This window comes from Pinus tabuliformis, chromosome 8 (assembly GCF_031772625.1).
Source record: "Pinus tabuliformis cultivar Carrire ecotype Pingquan chromosome 8, CPIR1, whole genome shotgun sequence".
Lineage (NCBI taxonomy): Eukaryota > Viridiplantae > Streptophyta > Pinopsida > Pinales > Pinaceae > Pinus > Pinus tabuliformis.
Window position 1 is genome coordinate 871,820,447 of NC_142294.1, and position 25,662 is coordinate 871,846,108.

The 25,662-nt window shown below is 36.1% G+C and overlaps 1 protein-coding gene across 1 annotated transcript; it reads left to right on the top strand.

Moving 5' to 3' along the window:
• The first annotated feature begins 7,199 nt into the window (after positions 1–7,199).
• Positions 7,200–10,132, top strand: LOC149238333 (protein kinase STUNTED-like). The gene is made up of 3 exons (XM_089366961.1): positions 7,200–8,024; positions 8,310–8,425; positions 8,520–10,132. Exons 1-3 carry the CDS (start codon positions 8,001–8,003, stop codon positions 8,725–8,727), a joined length of 348 nt encoding a protein of 115 aa, XP_089223087.1. The 5' UTR covers positions 7,200–8,000; the 3' UTR covers positions 8,728–10,132.
• Positions 10,133–25,662: the final 15,530 nt, after the last annotated feature.

Sequence of the window (25,662 nt, forward strand, 5' to 3'; positions counted from 1 at the left end):
AAGAGACTTATGAAGAAAAACGTGAAGAATTGTATAGGAATCTGTAGAAGTTCAGGAACCATTTCAACAACCAGTCACTCTAAGGAGGTCTACAAGGGAAAGAAAAACACCCAAAAGGTATGAAGATTCTACTTCATCTATTGCATTGATTATAGAAGATGGGGATCCTTCTTGTTATTAGGAAGCAATGGATGATGCAGATAGTGAAAAATGGAAGAAGGATATGGACGAGGAAATGGATTCCACAACCAAGAATAAAACTTGGGATCTTGTAGAACTTCCTAAAGGCAGAATTTTTGTCATATGCAAATGGGTCTTCAAATTGAAGCGAAATGTTGATAGAAGTATTGAAATATATAAGGCAAGGCTGGTAGAAAAAGGGTATTATCAGGTAGAAGGTATTGACTTTCATGAGATTTTTTGACCAGTCATAAAAATTGTTTCTATTTGCACTTTTAGCACTAACTGCATTACTTGATCTTGAGTTAGAACAGTTAGATGTTAAAACAACGTTTCTTCATGGAGATTTGGATGAAGATATTTATATGAAACAACCAGAAGGTTTTGTACAAGGTCGCAACAAAAGATCAATTTGTAACCTTAGGAAATCATTGTATGGCATGTGGCAGTCTCCCAGGAAGTGGTACAAGAAGTTTGACTCCTTCATGGTGAGCCAGAAATTCACTAGAAGTGAGTATGATCATTGTGTGTACTTTAAGAGTTTCAATGGCATATTCATTATCTTGGTTTTGTATGTTGACGATATGCTTATTGCAAGAAAAAACATGGAATAAATTAACAGTTTAAAGGCTCAACTTTATAGAACATTTGATATGAAGAATCTTGGAGTTGCAAACATATCTTGGGCATGATGATACACAAAGACAGAAAAAATGGAAAGCTATGGTTATCATAGTAGAAGTATGCGGAGAAAATACTTGTAAAGTTCGGTATGGACAATGTGAAACATGTTACTATTCCTTTAGCTTCCCATTTAAGCTTTCTTCGGGTTTAATTCCTAGAACTGATGAAAAAAATAAGTATATGTCTCATGTACCATATGAAATTGCACTAGGAAAATTAATATATGTGATAGTATTTACAAGACATGACATTTCACATGCAGTTGGAGTTGTCAATAGATTCATGGCAAATTCAAGGGAAGAACATTGGCGAACAGTAAATGGGTGATTCAATATTTGAGAGGCACAAGTGACCATTGTATCATCTTTAATGGTAGTGGTGATTCAGTCTGCAGATATGTGGATGTTGATTATGCAGGTGACTTGGACAAAAGGAGATTTACTACAAGATATGTCTTTACTCTTATAGGTGGAGCAATTAGCTGGATGTCAAATATTCAGGGAATAATTTCTTTGTCCACTACTGAAGCAGAGTATATAGCTACTTCAGATGCCTATAAAGAGGCAATTTGGTTGAAAGGTTTACTTGATGAGCTTTGAAGGACAAAGGAGAAAGTGAATGTATATGTGACAATTAGAGTGCTATTCATTTGGCTGCAAATCCAACTTATCACAACAAGACTAAGCACATTGATGTTAGATACCATTTTTTAAGACGTGATCAATGGCAGCAAAGTAGCTCTCAAGAAGGTCCACACATAGAATAATTGTGTAGAGATGTTCACGAAACCAGTATTAGTAGAGAAGCTGTAGTGGTGTTTGGCTTCTCTTGGCTTGCAGAAAATATGATGAATGGGCATGGACAAGGGATTAGGAAATTGTTGTTAAGGTGGACATTATTAAGAATGAAAACAATTAAAATTATTGTTAAAATGTAATTATCTTAGTAAATATGGTTTTATCATTTAGGAAGTTGTGTAACCATAGGGAGTTATGTAACGAAGTCTTTGTATTAAAAATGTTGATTGCCCGAGAGGTTTGATGTAATGTTGGAGAGTCATTCTTGACTTGGGTATAATAAGAATTCCAATCCCTTTCCCTGTGGAGGTTTCCTTAACACATTGTCAGGGTTTTACCATGTAAAATTCTTGTGTTTTCTTATGTGTTTCAGTTTCTCATTATGCGCATTTATTTCTTATTTATATATTTAATGGGCTGGAATACCAACAAAAGAAACTAAGTACAAAAATTCCAGAAAGAGGATACCCTCTATACAAAGTTTAAGTGAGATTAATGTGTGGGGTGAATGTGTATGCAAGTGAAATTGTGAACATACAAAGTGTGAATTGATGTAGATATGCAATGATTCCTTACAATTATGCTAATTACACTTTGTTATGCTTGTTCCTTGCAAGAAAAGAAATGCTGTGTGGACCATGGGCCACTTACTTCTTTCCTATTTATACTATGTGAGCATATAGGGAGATGAAAGCTTTAGTGCTTTGAGAAAGGGTTCAGATGCCACCACATGTTCACCACAATGATGTAAGGGAGGCAGTGCCTACTTTCTTTCTTTACTAACACCAAGTCTTATTCCTGAAAATAAATGATTGAAATAAAAGCTTTGGTTAACAAAACAAGTAAAAATGATTTGTCGATTTAGGGCCACATACTTTCCTCCTAGTTAAGCTAAGTGTGGTGTGAATTGGAATGAGAAAAATAGACAAAAAATATATGTGGATTAGTGCCACTTACTTAAATCCTCCTAGTTTTAAGTTACGTTTGTGTGCAAATTTTCAAGGTAAAAGATAAGGAATTAATCTACTTGTAATGGTTAGTAAAGCAAATTGGTTAGTAGTGATGGTGTGTGCGAGGTGAATAGTGCACATACAAAGTGTTTGAATTGCAAGTATGTGGATATGTAGTTCACAATCTTTTAATACAATTCCCCTAATTACACTATGCGATGTTTGTTGCTTGCAAAAGAAAAGATGTTTGGATAATGGGCCACTTACTTTTCCAAATTATGCTATATGTGAGCATATAGGAGATGAAAAATTAGTGCTTTGGGAAACATTATATTGCTATTAACAACTAAATTGAATTATGTAACTTGATTTAATTAAATCTTCCAAAATAACCATTCAAATATATGTATACTTCCCTAAATTAATATGCATTTTCTTAATATTTACTCAACTTATACATGTCGATGCCTGGAACAAATCAGAGTCACATGAAACCATTATAGATTAAGCATAAAAACAAATAAATTTCATCAAACCAATCCATTGAAATAGCTAAAATTTGTTGCTTATGCATAAATCATGATTTAACTTCAAGAGATGCCACGATTAAGAACATCCAATAGAAGAACTCCCATGTAAAGGATAAGAAATTTGCAAACTAGTTGAAAGTATTTAATTTGTGAAATATTTGCACTCAAATTTATAATTTATGCTTTAAATATGATCCCATGTTAACAATGAAAAAATTAATTCGTTTATATATAAATTTTAATGATAAAAATTAAATTTATCTTTTATGTTAAATCATGACTATATTGGAAAAATAAAATAAAAGTAATTATATATAAATTTTAATGATATATTATAATTTAAGTGTTTAAAAATTGTCATTTGAAATATGTATTATATAGTTATAATGTGTGGTTATATATTTCTATAAAAGATTAATAAAATACAATATTAAATTCTTTTAAATAATTTATTTTTATAATTTTTCCAATATCATAATTCAAAATTGTTAATATATTTTAATCTTCTTTATTTATTGGCAAAATAAAATAAAATAAATTATATATAAATTTTAATGATATATTATAATTTAAGTGTTTAAAAATTGTCATTTGAAATATATATTATATAGTTATAATGTGTGATTATATATTTCTATAAATGGTTAATAAAATACAATATTGAATTTTTTTAAATAATTTATTTTTATAATTTTTCCAATATCATAATTCAAAATTGTTAATATATTTTAATCTTATTTATATAAAATTATTGTATTTAATCAATTATTTCAAGAAAATGTACCATACTATTAAAAAAATTTGGAATTGCTTTATTCATTTAATAATGTAAAAAATAAAAAATAAATTTATAAATATATATTTTTTAATATTTTAGATTTTTAATATATCTAACTCTATCTCTCCATTTACCAAGTGAAGCATTTGACCCTTTTCAAAATTAGTTCTTCTTAGCAACAAATTTTCATTTCTTCAAGAGACTATATAAATCCTAAACTAAAAGTGATCTCTACAACAAGGATGGTATTATATTTTTGTTCATATATCTCATTCACCAAACATTTGAATTAAAATCCAATGCCAACTAAAAGGGATTGTGAGAAGAGAAAGAAAGATAAAAATGATTTAAAAAGAATAGGTGTTAAGAATAAAATTAGAAAAATTGGAGAGTAAATTGTCAATATACCTATTTCCCAAGTAATCTAGTCCCACAAGCACGAATCTCTCTCTCTCCCCCCAACATATGTATAATAAATGAATAAACTTAACCATTTGGGCATAGGATTGAAGGGTGTGTGATAAAGGTGATTTATTGTTAGATATAACCCCAAAATTTTATTAGTGAATCTAGATTTGATGATCTGTTTGGTTTCACAAGAAGTCCCATTTATAAGTGAAGCATTTGACCTTTTTGAAAATTAGTTCTTATTAGCAACAATTTTTCATTTCTTCAAAAGACTATATAAATCCCAAACTAAAAGAGATTCCTATTGTAACAAGGATGATATTATTTTTTTGTTCATATATCTCATTTACCAAGCATTTCAATTAAAATCCAATGCCAAGTAAAAGGGATTGTGAGAAGATAATGAAATAGATTTAAGTGATTAAAAAGAATAGGTGTTAGGAATAAAATTAGAAGAAACTTTGAAGAGTTTACTAAAGAAGCCAAAGAGTGGTTCAAAAATGAGAAGAGGATGAAGATCTAGCAAAGTTGATGAAGAAGATATTGTATAATAATTTGCAAGGTTGTTGAACTAAAGACTAATAAAAATTGAAGTTTAAATTCTTATATAGGAAGTCTAAATACATATTTCAGAGGGGATTATTACTAACTTAATGATATGACTAATCTTTTAAATTTGAGAGAATGAGAGATTATTGAAAAATCACGCTAGTGATTACCAAATTGAAAGACCAAGTTTTTATTTCATGAAAGATAATATATATATGTTATATAATTCTTTTAATTCAATTTTTCAATGAGATATGCATAACATTGATATATATACACAAAAAAAAAAGAGTTCATTGTAGATATTAAGTTTTTTATGCTTATTCATTAAATTTAAATGTGGATATATATATATATATATATATATATATATATATATATTGTGTGTCTATTTTGGAATAGAGTTTTCATAATTTTAATTTAACTATCAATAATTATTACGTGACCTCAATGACATATAGTCAAATATTAGAGGTTGAGATTTAGCTCCAAAATTTCCCTTTTAATTAAATTGATTAATTAAAAAAAATGTCATATGAACCTGAGTTATAAAAATCAACATTATAAAATGGAGATCAATTATTAATTAATCATAACATGATATGTTAATTATTTTATAATTAATAATAATAATTTAAAATAAATTTATAATTTAATTAATTTTTATGTTAGGGTAGTTATATGCCTTGAAATATGCTACTTATGAATATGAATTATTATTATTTAAATTTATTAATATTATTATTAATTTATTAATTTATTTTTTTATGAATATGCTAATTTTTACTTTATCCAAATTTGTGTTTTATTATTATTATTTTTTGATATAACACTTCATTTTACTGACCTTATAACATCTACCTCATATTGGGTAGGAGAAAACCTCTAGATGCAATAATGCTTTTAATTAAAACTAATCAATATGTTCATTTATTTTTGTTTTATTAATATAACTGGCATTGTTTCTTAGTGATTTTTTTAAAATAAAACATTCTATTGCATTATGTGAACTAAAATTGCATAGATAACATCACCAAGGGACTCTCAAAGCTATAAAACATATCCAACCTACAAGAGGTCGCCTACCACACCTCTAAATACATAAATAACAAAACAACATCCACTATGAGCGACGCAACAAAAAACATTACAAACATTACAACAACCACCACCATTACTGACCGAGAGTGCTAATGCCAAGAAAAATAGTCCAAAAACCACATGGTTGGCCATGCCAAACATCCCAAAAACACTGCCCATCACCATTCATGAGAAGAACCTTTAAATCAGCTGCAATAATGAAAACGCCATTTGAATTGAAGGCCATAAAGCTCCACATGATCCAATTGAAAACTATGTAAACATAACCCGTGCTCCAAATGTGAAACTATCCCCAAAAAAAAAACACAGTCAAAAGGGCCACAACACCATCAAACAACAATGAGGGCCATGCCCATACCCTATTCATTGCTATAGGCTTTAGGAATGTTGACTTACATGAACTTAAATTATAATTATTATTATCTTTGAGTATTTTTCCAGATATAATATCTTAACCAAAAATTTAGCAAGCGTTGAAAATCTAATAAAGGTTGAGAAAGATTAAATCTATGGAAAAACAAATCTCTTCAACCATCCAAAAATCTTTAAAATATTTATATGAAATGTACAAACTTCAATACATTATCCCTCTCAAAACTTAATTTATATATATATATAAACCAAAGATCTATTAAACTTTATTTATATCCAACTATATAAAACCCTGGATGCCTGCACACGCCAAAATATATTAATTTTCAATGCTGGGAATCCCAACTAATCTATCGATATGATTGATTGACATCAATTCTATTCCATACGGCCTCAACTAATCTATCGATATGATTGATTGATGTAAACTCTGTTCCTTACGGCTTTAAACAATTTGATTTTTGTCTCCATCATAGAACCAGCAATTGAGTTCTCTAGAGATATGAGATCTAACTTGGTGTCAATAGAAATTAGGGCAGTTAAAGGGGAAGCACAAGGAAGGTGGAGGAAGTTCAGCAAATATTTGTGGCGAGAGACAGCTGGTTCGTTGCAGACTGCAGTGTCTTTTTCCTCACAGAAGCAGAAAACGACAACAGGAAAATCTTAGCCACCTGATTCCACCAAAACCATTGACACATGGCGTGGGCCTGCCTCTTGAAAACGCCGCCCGCGTAATTATGGAGCCCGCTGCAAGTTCTTTCTCCTTTTTTCAGGAAAATAAGAAAATGCATAACTTTGTTTCTTTCAATCATTCATTCTATTTATGGCAAATGCAGCATCAGCCCTAGACATTGGAATTGGAAACACAGTTTTGCACGGAGCTCTGGCCTGCAGTGTCGAATTCCATGATTGGGTGTTCGACTACCAACTGTGGTCTGCAGCGCCATTACTAAAGTTACTCTCTGCAATACTTTTGCAGGGTGCAGTGAGCTTGACTTCTTCCAATAGTAGTGTAGGAGAGATTAAGTTTAGTAATGACGTTGAATTGAGTTTTTATTTTTTATTCTTTTGGAGATCCAGTAACGGACCTATGTTCCCAGCCAGCCCAACTGTGTTCTGCAAGGCTGTGCTCTGCAACGTCCTTACTAAAGTTACCCTCTCCAATACTTTGATCGCAGGGTGCAGAGAGCATGACCTCTTGCAATAAAGTGTTGGAGAGATTAACTTTAGTAATGAAGTTGAATTGAGCATTTTTTTGAGATTCAGTAATGACGTATCTGCCCAGACAGGCCATAACAGCTAACATTTCCACGGCCAAGATTGAATAAGTGTAGGGATTTAATTTCCCTTTTTAACACCCGGGCTATGACCCTTGGACGACTTTGAAGCGATTATTGCAGAACACTCCATTACAACCACACGGACTTCGATCAGATATGTTCCAGTTGCCCAGAGCATTATTTCTGTCAATCCGATCTAGCTCTTTCATCTGCATAAGGATCCTTTTTTCCTCTGAGATATTCCTGGCATTGCACTGAACTACCACTTGCAAAAGATTCATGATGAAAAGCAGAATAATTTGGATTGGGAGGATCGCAACTGCAAGCAGAAGCGACAGAATCGTCTCTGCCACTAGACTAGCTTTCATTTGATGAAAGTCTCTGCCATAGTATCAGTTAAAGTCTCTGCTTATGCAGTCCCTTACCAGTACAAGAATGTTATGTTTACTAGAATATGTGCACAGAACAACTTTCTAGTGTCATATGAGTGAATAGATATCTAGTCATAGATGCAGTATCCCATATGGATGACCACACATGCACTGTCTTCCATTGTTTCGTGGATTAGAAGAGTCGAAAATTTCAGGGGCTAATTTTTCGCAGTTGTCGATTTTACTTTAATTAAATATATAGTGTGCGGCTCTTTATTTACATACTTAACAATTTATCTGATTTAGCAGGTGGACCTTCAATTCAAGATAGCTCATGGGTCTGTGCAAAAGGTGCTGGTAGAAGAAGCAAAACTGTATGATGCTTCAAAGGGGATTCTGGGAGCTAGTAGGCACAATGCCATAAGGTATGGCATTTCCCAACTCTTTGTGCCAGAACAAGGGATGAAGCTTGGAATTTCATAATAAACGGGCCTTGATTCATGATTTTGTTAATTTCAGGTCTTCGATGACATTAGCCAAATATTGTTTTAAGCGATTACCTTGCAGTTCTTCTGTACTGATTGTTGAAAATGGGAAGGTGATCTTTGAGGGATGCACAACAGAGCATCTATCAGGTATGTCTGTTCCTGACAAGGCATACATGAGTGCAAAACAAGGATCCTTGATTGGTTCTTTTGTTAAGATTTCGGGTATTCACAGGTATTAGGGTGTTAAGAAATTACCATGCAGTTCTTCTTTACTGATTGTTGAAAATGGGAGAAGGTCATCCTTGAGAGGTGTGGAAGAGAGTATCTATCAGGTATGTCTGTTCCTGACAAAGCATATTTGAGTGCAAGACAAGCACACTGATTGATTTATTGTATGTACTAATAATGAATGTGCTGAGGTTCTTGAGGCTTCTTTTAGCCTTGGCTTTCTTGTATGTTCAGTTGCAGAGAAATCTATTTATCCTTGGCTAGGATTGTTGAATCGAATACGATCGAGAATTGGAAGCAAGAACTGCGAAGCTTTAACCAGTGTTTATCATGTTCTTTGGACAGGACAGTTTTGAATCTCCCGACAGGTATAATTTCAATGAGCATGACAAGATTCTCAGTCTAGTTTCCGATCATGATGGTCTTAAAATCTTTCTTGTGAACAAGGTGATGTTTATAAATACTATTGGTCTGAAATGGAAGTGTTGAAAAGGTCATCCCATCCTCTGAAACCAGATTGCCTCCACTGCCAGTTGGATAACTAGACTTTGTTGGCAGTTACATGAAACATGCGGGATATGAAATTATAGATTCGGCTCTTCTTGTAATATGTAGCCTAGTCTCCAGAAGGAGGGAAAAGTGATTCTCATGCAAAACTTAACAGAAAATGTTCCCAAAGGGGCGAATTCTGGTCTCATTACAGAGAAAGGAGAATCACTACCAAGCCTTCCTATTCCACAGTCTGCATCAAAACAAATGTCTGTGGTTGAATGGGCACTACAGTCTCCAAATAGGCATACACAGACAAATGGAGAGCTTCTATAGAAAGAACAGATTACGCAGAAGGTTTGCAACTATGAACATGAAGCTCGGTCTTCAAATGAGGTAGCACCAATTCAGACAATCTCTAAAGAAGGTGGGTTTCGCTGCAGTAAGCAGAATGACTCTCATCGAAAAGAAAATTATTTGGCAAGAGGTTAGAGTGCGTTTGTCGAACTAAAACCTGCAGGCATTTTATGGAGTTGCAATCTGCCACTTCCGGCATTTCAACGGGTTGCATCTCTGGTTTTCCTCCTGGAGCTTTTAATTTCTGTGCATTTGCTTTGAATGGAAAATGTCCTTTTTGAGCGTTTTTTAATCCAGTGAATCCGCATTGGTTATGTGACATCCTTGTTCTTGGTAGGAATTTTCTTATGGTACAGAGGATTTCTTCCCGACGGATAATCAGTGGGAGTGAAAATCTTGAATTCTTCAACCAAAACAGAGCAAGTGCTGCTTTCCGAAGTTGAGATTCTTATTCTATTGAAGCACACCCACATCATTATATTTTTTATCTTGTAAAATTATCAAGCGGTAGTCATTTTAACAATTACAGCGTCATGTATTGTATGGCGGAGGCTTTCATTTTCTATTTTCTGAGATTTGGTTATAGCCCTCTCTATGGAATATAGCCCTCTCTGGCAAGGAGAAGCCAATGGCGGTGTTTAAGAAGCCAGAGACGCCAATGTTCCGGACTCTTACTCTTTCATTTTTTATTTTCTGAGATTTGGTTATAGCCCTCTCTATGCAATATACTTATAGCCCTCTCTGGCAAGGAGAAGTCACTGGCGATGTTTAAGAAAGCCAGAGACCAGAAGATGTGGTCTAATAGTTAAGTGGGGAGACACCCAATGATATGGTTAAGTGGGAAAGGTTTAGTGTTTACCACTGAGATTTAATGTTTACCAGTTTTGTGATTTAATTCTAGATAAATCTATATATGCCCCAAAACCGCTCCAAACATGATTTTTTCAATTAAATTAAGAAAAAACAAAACCAGTGCTCTTGAAAGTGGCTGTTTGAGTTGCTGAAGCATTAGATTACTTGTCTAATGGCTTTTCTCAACCTTCCAGTATCTTGCTTTGAGTTTGAACCACAGGTATGTATCTTTTTACTGCAAAACGCATCAAGAATAATTTTGATAGTTCAGTATTCGGAGAAATCTTAGCGATCAAGAGCTGTAAATTGAAACTTGGAATTCTGCACTAACAAAACATTTCTACGAAATTAGTGCGGATCTTATAACAGTTGCAAGATTTTAGGCCGGCAAGGTGGCTACCAACAACTTCAGATATCACTTGCAGCGATGGTTTAGGAAGATTTGCGCATATAAACATCTTCCTAGTTTCAACCGGCCATATTCAGATTAAGGCTAACAATTTGTAACCATACTGTTTACTCATCGTGATTGTAGTTTGACAGGTATCTTGCTTCACTTCAGAATATTTTGTGATACGGATTCACCAGAGCTTTCTCACGTGTATCCAATGTTCAACATTCTCTCCAGCACAGTGCCCTATGTATTCAAATTGTCACCTGTATTTGTTGATACCATTGGTTGAGAATCATCATTACATCAAAACCCACACCCATCCTTAAAGATTCACCAAATACCAGAGACAGTCATTCCATGTAGCAGAGACAGTCATTCCATGTAGCAAAACAATGCAATGCAATGTTTAACATTTTGTTTAAGGAAAGTTTAATGATAAGATGGATGTGTATGAATTTGGTGTGGTCTTTGAGTTAATAACCGGAATGAAGTTAATTGGGAAGGAAGTCAGCAAGACCAAAATAATGATTTTCTCAAATAAAAAGAAGCAGAGTCAGCATACATTTTTCTTTGAAAGCAACATTCTTGAAGAAATAAATGAAGACAAGTACCTCAGGTTTGATTTCAACACCAAGCTTATTTGGGAGCATTGCAAAAAAAGAAAATTTTAGGAGGGTGGAAAGCATTATATGCTCTTCAAAACACATGTAGAGAGACAGTTATGGGATTGGAAAACAATTAAAGTGCTTTTTGGGCTCCTAGTTTACATGGGTGTGAGTTGTGGGCTTGCAGCGTCCTAGTCGCAAAATGGAAGCAAATTGAGAAAATCCAAAAACACTTGATCATGAACAAGTTTAAAATAAAAAGTTCAGTTTCTTATGAGATAACGCTGAGTGAAATATGAACAACTTCCATCAAAGCAATTGCTACGGGGTGTCTCATAAGGTATCTACAAAGAATTGAGCAAATGGGAGAAGGTAGATGGCCTAAATTTATCTTCAATGAAGGAATGAGTGAAAGAAAGAAATCATGGATGAGACAAAACAACAAATGGATGCAAAAATGGAATATTTACCTCAATGCATGTCCCACAAATAGCAAGGATTTAAAGAGTTTTGTTATGGAGAAGTTTCGTAAGCGTATATGGGGAAAAGAGTTGGGTAGAAAGAAGAAGTACTAAGTTCAAAAATTCAACTCCACTTATGATCTCCAACAAAAAGAGTACATTGGAGCTAGCATTCCATGGAGAGCGAAGATTCTTATTGCTCAATTAAGAACTAACTCGTATAAACTACGGTGCGGAACGGGTTGGTGGAAAAGACCTAAAGAAGCTTGGGAAGAATGGGTGTGTACTTTTTGCACTTCTGGAGCAGTGGAATCGGAAAAACATTTCATTTTGGAATGTGATGTTTTGAGAGACACCAGAGACAATTATAGTAGTATGTTAACATCAGTTCCTTGGCATTGTCTTTTCAGTGAGGGGACTGTTAGAAGGTTGGGTCAGCGCATCATTAATTCGAATAATAAGTGGATTGAATTGCAAAAGGAAAAAACAGGGAAGCTAGTGGTCTCATAGACTATATCTAGTTTCGTGAACATTAAAATTTCATTTCATAATGTTTAGTTTCAATTGGAAGCTCTTTCACTCAACTTTGTGCAATGAATTTTATGATTTGGTTTTCCACGAACTCATATTGACGAATGGAGTTAGTTTGAGGGGCAGGAAATGACATTTATTTTTCACAAGACACACATGATTCAAGGTATGAAGGAGACAAGATGTAAATTGAAAGGGACTCCAATGAATAAGTTGATTGGGAACCTACAAAAGAATGTTATTGAAGCTTTGCAAATCAGTGTTTGATGAACCTCCAAACCATAGCCATAGCATTCCAGAATACCTTTAAAGGTATTCTAAAGCTTAAAAGGGATTGTCATTTGAAACAATAAAAAGAATAAAAGGAATGTCAAATAGAATGGAATTATAGGTGAAAGTTGAGAATCAATGTATTTTAAGCAACAATTATTTTCAAATTGAACATGTAAAGATGAAATATGTTTATGACTATATGCAATTTTTTTAATTATGGAGTGAATTGTATGACATATGTACTTGGTTATACCAAGACTATAATGACATATTCTCAACACAAATAACACAAAAAGAAATAGATCCAGTTCCTCTATGCACTTTATTGCCACATTTATGAATTTATGATGGAGTGCTCAATGTTAAACTCCACTTCCATGACTTATCCTTGTGCACAATGCTACATGTCTAATCTCTTGCAACCTATCTCAGGTAGCATAAAAATTTAGCACAAGGTTGCATGTCTAATCCCTTGCACCCTATCTCAATTAGCATAAAAGCTTAGCTTAATCAAATTAGAGAAGTTTTTTGGTTTTTTGGTTTCACGACATCTCAAGGATGTGCCATTCCCTTGCAACTTGTTGCAAGAAGCACAAAACTCTAGTTTGATCGTGCTACAAAGGTGGTTGGGTTTATAGGTTTTGAAGTATTGGAAGGATTCCCTAGTTTTGTTGATGATAAATATCATAGAAGTGAGACAAGTTTTCGTTGATAATCACATCAAAATTCATTTTTCGACACGTTTCGAACCCTCCAGTGTGGTTCATCATCAGGACAAGATGAAGAGGTAGATCATGGCAAGAGTATAAATAGAGAGCAAGGTAGAGACTCAAGGTTCACATAATGGCTATAATAAATAGCTAGTTAATAAATAATATATTTTAATTTTTATAATTTCAATAAAATGGCTAGTTCATAAATAATACTTTTTTATTATTAACAATAATCATCTACAATAGGTTAAATATATACAAAAAGAAAACAGACAGTCAAAGTCAAACTACAAACAAAAAAAAAGTTAAAAATAACAGAAGGAATAAGAACCCTATTAATAAATAATGGGGTCAAGACCATATTAATAAATAGAAATATAACAAACGAGAAACGATGCCATAAATAAAATAATGTAAATTAATAAAAATTCAAACTCAAAATAATCAAAGAAAGAAAATAAGGTCAAAAATAAGGGCACAGGCCTGACAGAAAACACAAGGAATTAATAAAATAACCAACGTCTAACCTAAAATATAAGTAAAGAGGGGCTAAGAAAGATTAAGAAGATAAAATATTCAAACCATCAGAGAAACTTAAAAAAAGAAACAAATAAGCCACCTACATAGAAAAAAAAATCTTAAAAAGAATCATTAAATACTTAAGAAGACATGATAGGGACACAAATTCTGCTAATATTCCAGCGGTTGGTGTCAGTGTTGTTAGCCCGTCACCGGTGATCAAATATGCTCCTACAAGGTGTTGTTAGGGTGTCAAGTCATTTTTTTGTCATTTCAGTGAGTCTTCAAATAAAAATTTGGTCACTGGTTGTTGTGTCTAGGTCATTGCTACTCCCTTCACTTACTCATGGTCTTCATCACTCATCATGGTCATTGTCTTCTTCAAGGTATCATATCTTCATTTAAGTGTCTCGTGTCATGAAATGGTTAAATTCCTCATTTTAGGTCATGGTCTAGGGTTTCACTCCATGTGTCATCATGATACCATATGTTGCTAAAAACATGTCCATCATGTTATTAAGTGGGTAAAGGGAGTTAGCAGCCTTAGGGAAAGAAAAATAAAGGTAAAGGTAATGTTTTATTTCAAATAAGACAATGTTGCAGTACACCACCTTGCCTCATCATTTTTCACAGGGACATGTTTGGTTCAAAATATGTTTCTAACAAAATGGAGAATAATTTTACAAATTTGAAAGAGGTTTTTGTCCATTATAGTCCAGAGAAGAAAAACCTCCTTCATTTCATACACAGGTGTTATGATTTGAAATAAATGCCCAAAATACACTTGCTATGGGAAAGTTGCTTCACTTCCGGAGAACTTGACTTCAAGACAATTTTTTAGGGGTTTGGAGCAGGTGTTGACAGTGCTTAAGGACTCTATTTTGTAGCAGACATCCTAAGATTTCCAATGGTACCTTTAGCTTGTGATTTGGATTAGTGGAAGGCATCCAAAAGTGCTATGCAAGTTAGCGTTGCGCTTTTGTCAGAAACACCCTAGGTTTTTGGAATGACCTTGGGAAAATCATTTTTTCTCCCTCATGGAGTGTCTAAATTACATGCTTGAGGTGTCCATCTTGTAGCAGACTTCAAGAGCTTTCCAACGCATAATCAAGCTCTCAATTTGGAGTAGTTTAAGGCCTCCAAAAGTGGTTTGGAAGACCAGCGTTGCGCTCAGGAACAAAGCGTTGTGCTCAGAGCAGAGGTGCTACGCTCAGAAGAACTGTGCTGCTCTCTGGAACAAAGCACTGTGCTTAGGATAGAGTGCCCAAAATTCACCCAAAACTCTCCCAAATTTCATTTTATGGCTTGCAAGCTTAATTTCGTTGACTTCTAAGCCAAGAGACAAGTAAGTACACTGTCATTATCCCTCATTTGCTTTTCAAAATCATCTCATGCCAATGATACTTCAAATTAGGGTTTGTAGTGAAATTTTTCATGGGAAACGATAGGGTGATAATGGCCATTTTTATTTTTGGTTTCTAAAACATGTAAAATGTTTTCCTACACCTGCATACATGTTTAATAAACCATTTTAACCATTCAATCCACCTCAAAACAAAGTTTTACCCCTCAAAAAGTAAAACCCTAGCTCATTTCTAGAAGTTTTTGGGCATTTTTCATTACAAACCCTGTTTCCTCCTTGCAAGCAGATCGCTCTTCACTGTTTCTTTACTCATTTTCATTAGCTTCCAAAGTTCATATCCATATTTTTCAAACCTCCTTTGCCATTTTGTCAAAAAATCGCCTTCATATCACTTCATTTCCATCCACACCTCACATTTTATTTTTCGCTGCCTGCTACTAGGGCTTTGTGTCATCATGGAGGAAGAATCTTCGCCAGAAATAAAAAGACAACATAAAGGAGGGAAGATCCTCAGATATGAACCATCAGACTGCAATACAATCAACTCCTATCCTTTCATCAAACAATGCTTTGAGGATGACCATTGCCCGAAATTTTGCAGAAGGGCGAGCAAGGTGGGATTTCATGAGCAATTAATAGATTGGGTGGAAACTCAATTGAAAGGAGAAATTGCTGTCATTGTTGGTGTTGAGTTTAGTTTTTCAGTGGCCTCCATCTCAATTGCAACTGGGTTACCAGACAATGGTGAATATTGGTTCAAAGGAATGAGCCTAGATCTTAAATACTACAAGCCTTTCTTGAAGACGACATATAGAGAAACACATACTCACCTCATGCCTTTTAGATATTTATTGGAGAAATACGCCCCTTTGATGAAAAATGTCATGAGATTCTTCACTTGTGAAGGTAGATTCTCTAGGTTGTGTGCCTATCATATTTGCCTCCTGATGCATTTGACCTCTCAAAAGCCACTCAACGTGTGTAATTATCTATTTAGGAGCATTTCCAAAATTTCTGAAAAAAAACACAATTAAAGGACAAAGAGAACTCCCTAAGCTTGTTCTATCATAGTCTCATCAAAACCATTGTCCTTCACCAATTGGCAGAGAAAGGTATGGCTTGGGAAGCCTTTTTGGAAGCAGCCTTGAAATGGCATGAGAAAAATGCAACATCTCAGTCTCCTAGTGCCCCAAAACAACAAACAGAGGTGGAGTCATCTAGCAAAACAATGGAAAAGTCTCAACTACTCAAACCTGAGGTGACTAAAGTGTATAAGAAAGGCAGAGGCTTGTGTTTTCTTCTCATAGAGGGAAAGGGGCCAAGCCTTCTTCATCAACAAAGCAGGAATCAACATCAAAAGAGAAAGACATATTTGAGCATGAGTTTGAACTAGTTGATCCAGAGACTGAAGATCAAACCTCAAACTTGCGACAAACAATCAGGGATAAGGACTACCAAATCAAGGAGCTAGCAATCAATTTGGAAAGGGCAAAATATGTTATATCATTCCTTGAATAGGAAAACAATCAACTCAAAGCAAAGGAGTTGATCCTAGAAGAGGAAAAAGCCAAGTTATTGCAGCAAGTTGGAAAATGTAAGGAGATCATGGAATCAGGCGAGCCTGATGCATCAAAGGGGAGAGTAAAATGGAAAATACCAAGAACAAGAGGCCTCAAGAAAGATTTGCAAGAAGAGCAAGAACAAATTTTGCTAAATGAGGACCTTGACCTAGAAGATAGGATTGCCCTAGAGGTTCATCAAGATAAGGAATATTGGCTAAATAGGGTAAATGAACACTTGGAGAAGCTCCTTGAGAAGGCAAACATGGATAATCAGTTTCTTAGACACATGTCACACCACTATCAAGCTCAAAACATGATCTCCAATGTCAAAGTGAAGCAACTTGAAAATAAGCTCAAGAAGGCCAAAAATGACCAAAAGGATGAGGGAAACTTGGAAATGCTTGCTGAAGCATCAATGAAGCTATAACTAACATGTTTTTACACCTTCCCTCCAATTTTGAGCAAATTCTGATCATTTTGAGTTTTTTTGAGAAATTTTGGTCCAAATTTAGAAATTCAAACTGTTCTGGAAACTAGACTTGAAGGGCTAGTTGACCATTCTCTCAGTTTTTTCATTTTGAACGTTGGAAGGCACTTAAAATTCAGCTCAAATTGTAAATTACACTGTGTAAATTTCTAGTTTCTAGTTTGACTTAGTCAAAGTCAAGATTCTCTATGTAATGGAACTAGTTTCGATGCTAGGTGATGTAGGCATGAATAAATGTACATCATAGGTTGTTTTTTATGTTTATTAGGCCTCATAAAAGAAGCAAACTCCTAAACAAACTCTCCATGAAGTGTTTGAATTTCACCTTCTCGCCCTCACCTGTTGGTTGAGAGAATCTTGGAGTCAATTCCTCCACCAAGGAATTTGACTCCTGAAGGTGGGAAAGTGGTCTAGAAGAGTCTATATGTATCATTTCTCCTCAAGAGAAGAGGGTCGAACTCTTTGTGAAGGAAGCTTGCATGTAATCATCTTTCCAGCTAATACAGAGACAGGTTGCAGCTATTTTCAAGGAACTCTAACCCAGTGAGTTCATGGTTCTTGTACTTCATTATTTTTGTTTTCTAATGGTCTAAACATATTTATCTACATTATATCTCTTCTTTCTATGAATTCCTTACAACAAAATACACAAAATTCTTTTTTTTTCAAGCTTTGTTATCTGGTCTTCATAGTTATGTGTATATCTTCCTAAGCTAATGAAATCATGTTTATTTATGCTCATTAGTTTCTTCCACACTATATCCTCTATACTTCTTTCCAAAGTGAAAATCGTAATCTCTCATTATGTGGAAAAATTACATGTAGTAGATGCCCAAGGCATATGCGTAGCTATTGGCCCATGGCCATTTCAAAATACATATCAGTAAATTAGTTGGCGAAAGCCATTCACTGTGGGAATTGTTCAAAAAAGATAAAAAACTGTACATAAAAAACATCACAGAGGTATTCATTCTGTTGAGCCATATGTGCATATATATCTTCAAAAAATAGATACATTTTTTTTATGAAATATCCAAAAAAAATAGTAAATTAGGGCCTTTCCACCCTATGATATTCATGATCTATATAGGGGCGGTGATGGTATTAGTATTGTTCATCACCCTTCTGTTTTGTGATCATCCACAAGCCTCGGGTAGTAGCGTGGCCTCCTTGGAAAGCCTGTCAGCACTTTCGTTATATTCCTTGTATATATGATGACATGAAATTGAATTAAAAATTGCTTTGAAGATGTTGCCTTCGTCCAATATATTTCTAAGTGAAGGAGCATGACAGTGATTTTTATTGTTGAACTAGTTTATTATGATTTTAGAGTCCCCGAAAATATGTATGGTTGAGCCATCATGTGCTAATACAAAGTGCAGAAGATGTCTGAGGGTGATTAGCTCAACAAAATTGTTTGTCCCCTCCCCCAATCCCAGTTGAAATTTGAAAGAGTGTTGTTTGGAAATATGTAGAATGAAACCCCCTCCACATCCATGTGCTTGGGCTGTGCCATCGAAGAAGGACCATGGCTGGGATTTTTCAATCAGCCCAAGGGAGATAGTTCGTCGGTTGTGGGAGCTATCAACTTCCAGGATGTCATGATAGGCTACCACAACCTTAGCAATGATGAGTGGCCAAAATGTAGTTGCTTCATTAAAAATGATTTGATTCCAGGTGAGCCATATAGTCTAGTAGAGGATGAGGGGTAGACATTCTTTTTTAGAGCCATGGTGTGCAGTGAACCATGTGTTCTAGGCTTATGGGATTGAGGTTCCCTGCGATTTTTCCTGTAAGGATACGAGTTGAGTAATGGATTGCGACAGCTAGACAATGATGGGATAGAGCAGGAATAGATGCTCATTTGTTTCAGAGTCTTGTTTGCACAAGACACACCAATTCGGGCCATAAATAGATCTGTGAATGAGGGAGTCTCCTATGGGAGTTTTATTGTTGAGGACACTCCACATGAATAGTCGAGCCCGTGGAGGTGTTTTCAGCTTCCATATCTGGCGCCACCATTCCTTATCTATCTCTGGTTTGCGATCTGAGAGAAGAGAGAGATAACCAAGTTTTGGGGTGTATTTACCATGCTTAGTTGTAGTCCAAATGAGTTCATCTGGACCTTATTTTATACGAACATGTGCCTTAGTCAAAGCATTTAAGTATCCTTCCTAGTTTTGTTGCCACTATATAGGGATACCAACATTGTGAGCAAACATCCATCCTTGTTTAAAGATACTATCGTGTTCATGGTCAGCTATCTGTGCAATCACTTTGATGTCCCTCTGATGTAGGAGTTGTGTCAGGTCAGGTGGGAGTTGATAACTATTTCCTCCCCTAATCCATGGATCCATATTGATGCACACTAGATTGCCATCATTTATTCTCCAAGCCAGGCTAGATCTGATGAAAGGCATGGATTGAAGGATTATTTTCCAGACTATAGAGATACCAATTTGTGGCCAAGCAGGTAGGTGAGCCTAATCTAAGACTTGCTGTGGCCAAATGTATTTGTGGTATGTAACCGTGGTCCAGAGATTTTATGCAGTGAGTAGTGTCCAACTCATCTTAGCTGCTAGGGCTTGTGCAAATACAACTAGATCCTTTAAAACCTAGCCTCCCCATTTTTTTGGTAAGGCCATTTTCTTCCATCTAACCCATGCAAATGTTTTTGCTTCTTTTTGTCTGTTCCATATATATTTGCAACATATCTTTTGAATACGGGAAAATATTCCCCGAGGGATCCAGGAAAGTGACATTTAGTACACAGGTGTGGCTTCCAGTACAACTTTGATGAAGACAAGGCGCCCGGTTCTGGAAAGAAATCTATGATTCCAAATTTTCAGTCTTTTCTCGATTTTGATCACTAACTAGATCCAGTCAGCAATCGTGTAGCTATGAGGTTTGATCTAGAACCCCAGGTATTTTAGGCCATTTTCAAGATTGTGCAGTTGATAATGGAAGAAAAGATGGGTAACTCTGTCTTCCTGTGGGGAGGTGTGTGACAGAGAGATAGTTAACTTGTTTTGATTAGCAACCATGCCAATGGATTTTGCAAAGAGAGATAGGATATCATGGAAAGTGGTAGAGTCCCGTATGTTGCCATCAAGGAAGATAAGAACATCATCAACAAAAAGGAGGTGAGTGAGGTAACAAAGGTCACTCATTTTTAGTCCTTTAAGTCTACCTTCCCTTTTTGCAGATTCAATGGGCCTACTAAGGCTCTCCATCACAATTAAGAACAGAAGGGGAGAGAGAAGGCATCCTTGTCGGAGTCCCTGTTTCTGCATGGAAGAAATGAGAGGCAAATCCATTTATGAGTACACTGAAGGATGCCAAGTTGATGCAGCACATGATCCAATCCATGAATGCTAATGGGAAGCCTAGATGAATCAGAATCATCTTTATGTAGAGCCAGCTAACTCGATCAAAAGCCTTTGCAAGGTCAATCTTGAGGATAATGCTTTTCAAATTTTTTACTTTGATAGAGTGTATAGCCTCCTATGCTGTTCCTATGGCCTCATGGATCTAATAGTCCTGTAGGAAGGCAAATTTCTCAGGGGAGATATGGTGAGAGAGGATGGGGCGGAGCCGATTTGCAATAATCTTGGCAATGATTTTGTATAGGGTATTACAGAGAGAGATTGGGCGAAAATCATTGAATGATGAAGGGGAGTCAGATTTAGGGATCAGGGCAATGAAGGTAGAATTGATGGCCTCATACATTTTTCCTGTGATCCTGCATTCTTTGACTACTTTGAGGAGATCATTCCCAATAAGCTCATAAAAATCTAGATAGAATTCGATAGTCCATCCGTTCGGTCCAGGGCTTTTGTCTTTTTTAAACCATTTCAGAGTCCCTTCTAGTTCTTTTGCAGAGACAGGTGCAGTTAACTCTTTTGTTGTATCCAGATCTACAAACCTTGGGAAATGCCCTGCCAATTGAATTATATCAGCAATATTTGTAGTCGAGGGTTCTTTGTATAGTTGTTGGAAGTGAGAGATTCCCAGCTGAGAGAGATGGCTGAAAGTATTAGCTGTGCCACCATCCTGAGTGGGCATATTCCAGATGGTGTTTGAGACTTTCCTCCCCTTGGCATAGTTCTGAAAGAAACTCGTGTTCTCATCTCCTGCTTTTAGCCAGAGCGCTTTGCTCTTGAGGCGCCATGTCTCCTCTCTTTCCTTCAGGATTTTTTCCCTTTGATTTTCTAATTCAATAAGGTGGATCTTGGATTCTACAGATAAGAAACCCCTGTTCTGGTCATCCATTAGGAGGGCCAAAGAGGACTTGACAGTGGCGAGGGTGTTGTCATCCTTTAGGGTTTTTTCCTTTTCCCACTGGATAGTTAATCTCTTGAGTTGATAGAGATTATAGCAGAAGCCTTCAGCCCAGGTGTGACCCCTTGTGGGAGGGTTTGCTAGCCAAAAATTAGAGATTAGTTTGGAGTAGGAGCAGTCCTGAAGCCAGGTTGAGTTAAATTTGAACGATGCCTTGGGCTTTTTTGGGGGGCCAGTGATTTCTAAGTAGGTAGGGGAGTGATCTAAGATACCACCTGATCCGACCCATTGCCTGTAGAGGGATAAACGCTGTAGCAATGAGGTCTTAATTAAAAATTGATGGAGTGGGTGCAAGCGTTAGAGACAATCTCCCTAATATGCCAGCAAGCTCTTCAATATCTCGATCAAATTCCCTTGCTTCTGCTCTGGGCACATCAGTCATTAAATTGATATTTCATTTCTTTAAAAAATCCACTACTATGCTTTATTAACAAACAATGGCTTCTTGGTGAAGTCTTAAAGCGATATCTAATTGACGGACTTACGCACACTATATATATATATATATATATGCCACGTTATACAGCGTTTACACCTCAGCTCCTTGGCATGATGCGAGATCGCATCGCTATGGTTAATGGTGGGACCTTACCGCGTACAAAGCTCGAATATATATATCGCACCGTCGCTATATATCTCTGCCCTTTATGTTGGTTTCGGTCGATATATATACAAGTCGGCGATCGCTCAACCAAAGATCTACTGTCCTCCGAATCAACGGACCCGATACACTATTACACAGCCTTTAATAAATCGGTGGTTCCGCTATTCGGTAATCGACTCAATTAAAAACTTTTCTACCTCCGAAATGACGGACCTGGCGATAGGTATATATCGCAGTTTATATTGTTTCGCTCTTGATTTGGAACTCGGCCTCTATCGCGCTATGGCTCTCTTTGGATTGAAAGACTCACACAACTAACAGCTCCAATGACCTCCCTACGCTGATATAGTCTCGGACCCATGATGATAAGGAATTACAGTTATGAAATTCAAATCCGCTACAGCCACTTGATGGGAAATTGCAAAAGTTCTTAGGATAACAGAGACATATGCGCTATTGTAAAATCAAAGCCTGTATAACATAAAACGAAAGGGAAACGATTTCAATGATTAATAAACAGTAATTGCAATGTGAGGAAATAGGAACCCAATCACCGATTCAACACTATTAAAGCGCCACACAATAATCTACATATGCATATTACAGAGTCGTTTAATAAGAGACACTGAGAGAAATTTTTTTTCCCAAAATAATATTGTGGCACTCGCTCCTCTCCTCTGTCTGATGAGGGCTTTGCTGCCTCTTTATTTATAACTAAGGATAAGCCCTTTCGGTCCTTATCCGATACAAAGAAAAGCATGCTTTACATGATGATTTAAAGCTTGAAAAGCTCAGTTACAAATAACATGATTTATTGCTAGAATTTATTCTATTTTTAACTAAGAAAGCATAGAAATTGCAGGCTAAAGGACCCCACTCCCTTGCCTGTAGATTTTTTTTTTTGGATTTTTGGAATAATTTGGAAGATTTTTCCCCTCTGAGTCCTATGCTCCTGCATCAGACTCCCAAGGTAGAAAAATTTCATGATCTCCTGATCATGTGTTCAGATCTATGTTTCCCTGGATCCCATATCTTGTGCTGCCATTTTCCACTTGTCACTGCTTCTGTTTGTTGTTCTTCTCCAGGTCTCCACACTTTATGCTTTGCCGCACTGACTAAGCCTTCATAATATTCTGCTATCTTTCTTTTGTTGCTTCTCCTTTGTTTCACTGATGTTGACCTCTTCCGGGATACTGTCATCATTAGTTTTCTGATGCTTTCAATCTCTTGGTCCAGTAAATCTCCTAGCTGTTGATTTCTTTTTGTCTGCTAAGTTAAGACAGCTTGCTCAGTTTTTACTCTCTCTATCTGTACTATCACTTGCTGATTTCTTGCTTCTATGCTGGCCTCTGTTCTGACTGCCACCCGATCATCCACACCCTCTTGTCTTCTGGAACAGAGAACTTCTTTTCCCTTCATTTGACTGCTCAACTCAGTCAAATGTTCCTCAGCACCGGCGACAATACCTGCATTCACAGAACAATTTTTAGAATAAAAACCATAAGGCTTCAGTGCTTCTTCTGCTGCTGTCAATGTTGTCTCAACTGGCACTATAAATGTCATCCCATATGCTGCTCTAGCTGTCACTATGGATGTTGCCGCCATTGATGTTGCTATCATTTCCACCATAGATGTTGCTGCCACTGCTGCCATAGATGTTGCTTCCTCCCAAACTTCTTGACCCTCTGCAACATTCTTTGGCTCACCACCTTCTTCTTCCTCTTCGAAAATCTTCAATAATTGTCCACCATCATCTTGATTGATTTTCTCAATCAAATCAAGTCCTTCAAACATTGTAACCTCATTTTCTAACATTGTAGCAGCTCCAAAATTCTGCATACCAGTCTTCTCTTGGCTATTTAGGCAAGCCAACTCTTTATTGTCACCCATAGAAACAAGTTTCTGCATATGAGACATGAGTGTCTTATCTTCTTTTTGCAACAGTTCTTCTTCCCTCGAGACAATTCCAAGTGATGGATTGTCTTCCTCATCACCTGCACTCACAAAACACTTGTTAAAATTAAAAACATAAGGCTGCTGTGCCTTATCTCCTTTTGGCAATAATTCAAATGGTTGCTCTGTTTTCTCCTTCTGCTCTGTCAGCATATCAGCATGCTGATTCGAATTATTAGCAAAATTCATAAGACTGTCCATTAGTCTTTCTTCCACACCATCTGTTCTAATGATGCCTTCTTTCTCTTGTCCACTGTACTGAACTCTTTCATTTGAAATCTCCTTGTCATATATTGGATTCTCCAACAAGTATTCCAATAATGCAATTTCTCTATGGCATTGTTGCAGCATTTCATCATCACTTATAGTCCCTGCATTCACACACAAACTGTCAGTTTGAAAATCACAGAGTTCAACAGTCTCAACTGTTGCTTCACTTATCTGTGCTATAGACTGATCTACTTCTCCTGCATCCATAAGAACTTCCTCTTGTGCTGTAGCAGCTTCACAAGATTGCACATCCTCCTCAACCCCTGTAACCACATCAAAGGTATCAACTACATTATCCAGCTGGTCTGGATTTATCCAATAACTCAAGAAATCATCAATGATCTCCTCTTCACGACTCAACGGTATACTTATCATCTGCTCTAGGTATTCCTTTTTCCCAAGTAACAGGGTTTTTGAATTAGTCTTCTGTCCCGGCTCATCTTCTTCTTGCAGAGGCAATAATGTATGATTGACACCATCCTTTCCAAACTTGTAGGTGTTTCTTTTTCCATCATGCATGGCTCCTTTGTCATATTGCCAAGGTCTTCCAAGCAATATGTGACAAACATCCATAGGCATCACATCACAAACAATTTCATCTTTGTACTTGCCCACTTGAAATTCCACTTTACACTGTTCACTTATTAACAGTTGATGTCCCTTTTTCAACCATGACACTCTATAAGGTGTTGGATGCTTCCTTGTCTTCAGCTTCAATTTCTCCACTACTTCTGTAGAGACCAAATTATCAGTGCTGCCACTATCAATGATCATCTGGCAACATTTCCCTTGGACTTTGCACACTGTCCTGAATAAAGTTTTCCTTTGTGGCGGTTCAGCCACCTCTTTTACTGGTTTAAGTAAGACTTTATTAACCACCAGAGATTCTCCTCTTTCTGGTAAATTTTCTTCTTCTGCTACCGCTGCCACTGGCATCTCTCCCTCAACTGGAGCAACAATTTCATTCCTCTGCTTTGTGTCTGCATTCTCTGGACACTCAAAAGCTCTATGTCCTAGCATGTTACATCTGTAACATCTTATTTCTCTGCCTCCTCTTCCTCTGGAAAAACTCCCTCTGCCTCTTGCATCACCTCCTGTGGGTGCATGCTGGGTTGAGCTACTGCTAGCTCCTTCTTTAGGTGCTGTAGATCCTCCTCTACCACCTTGACTTC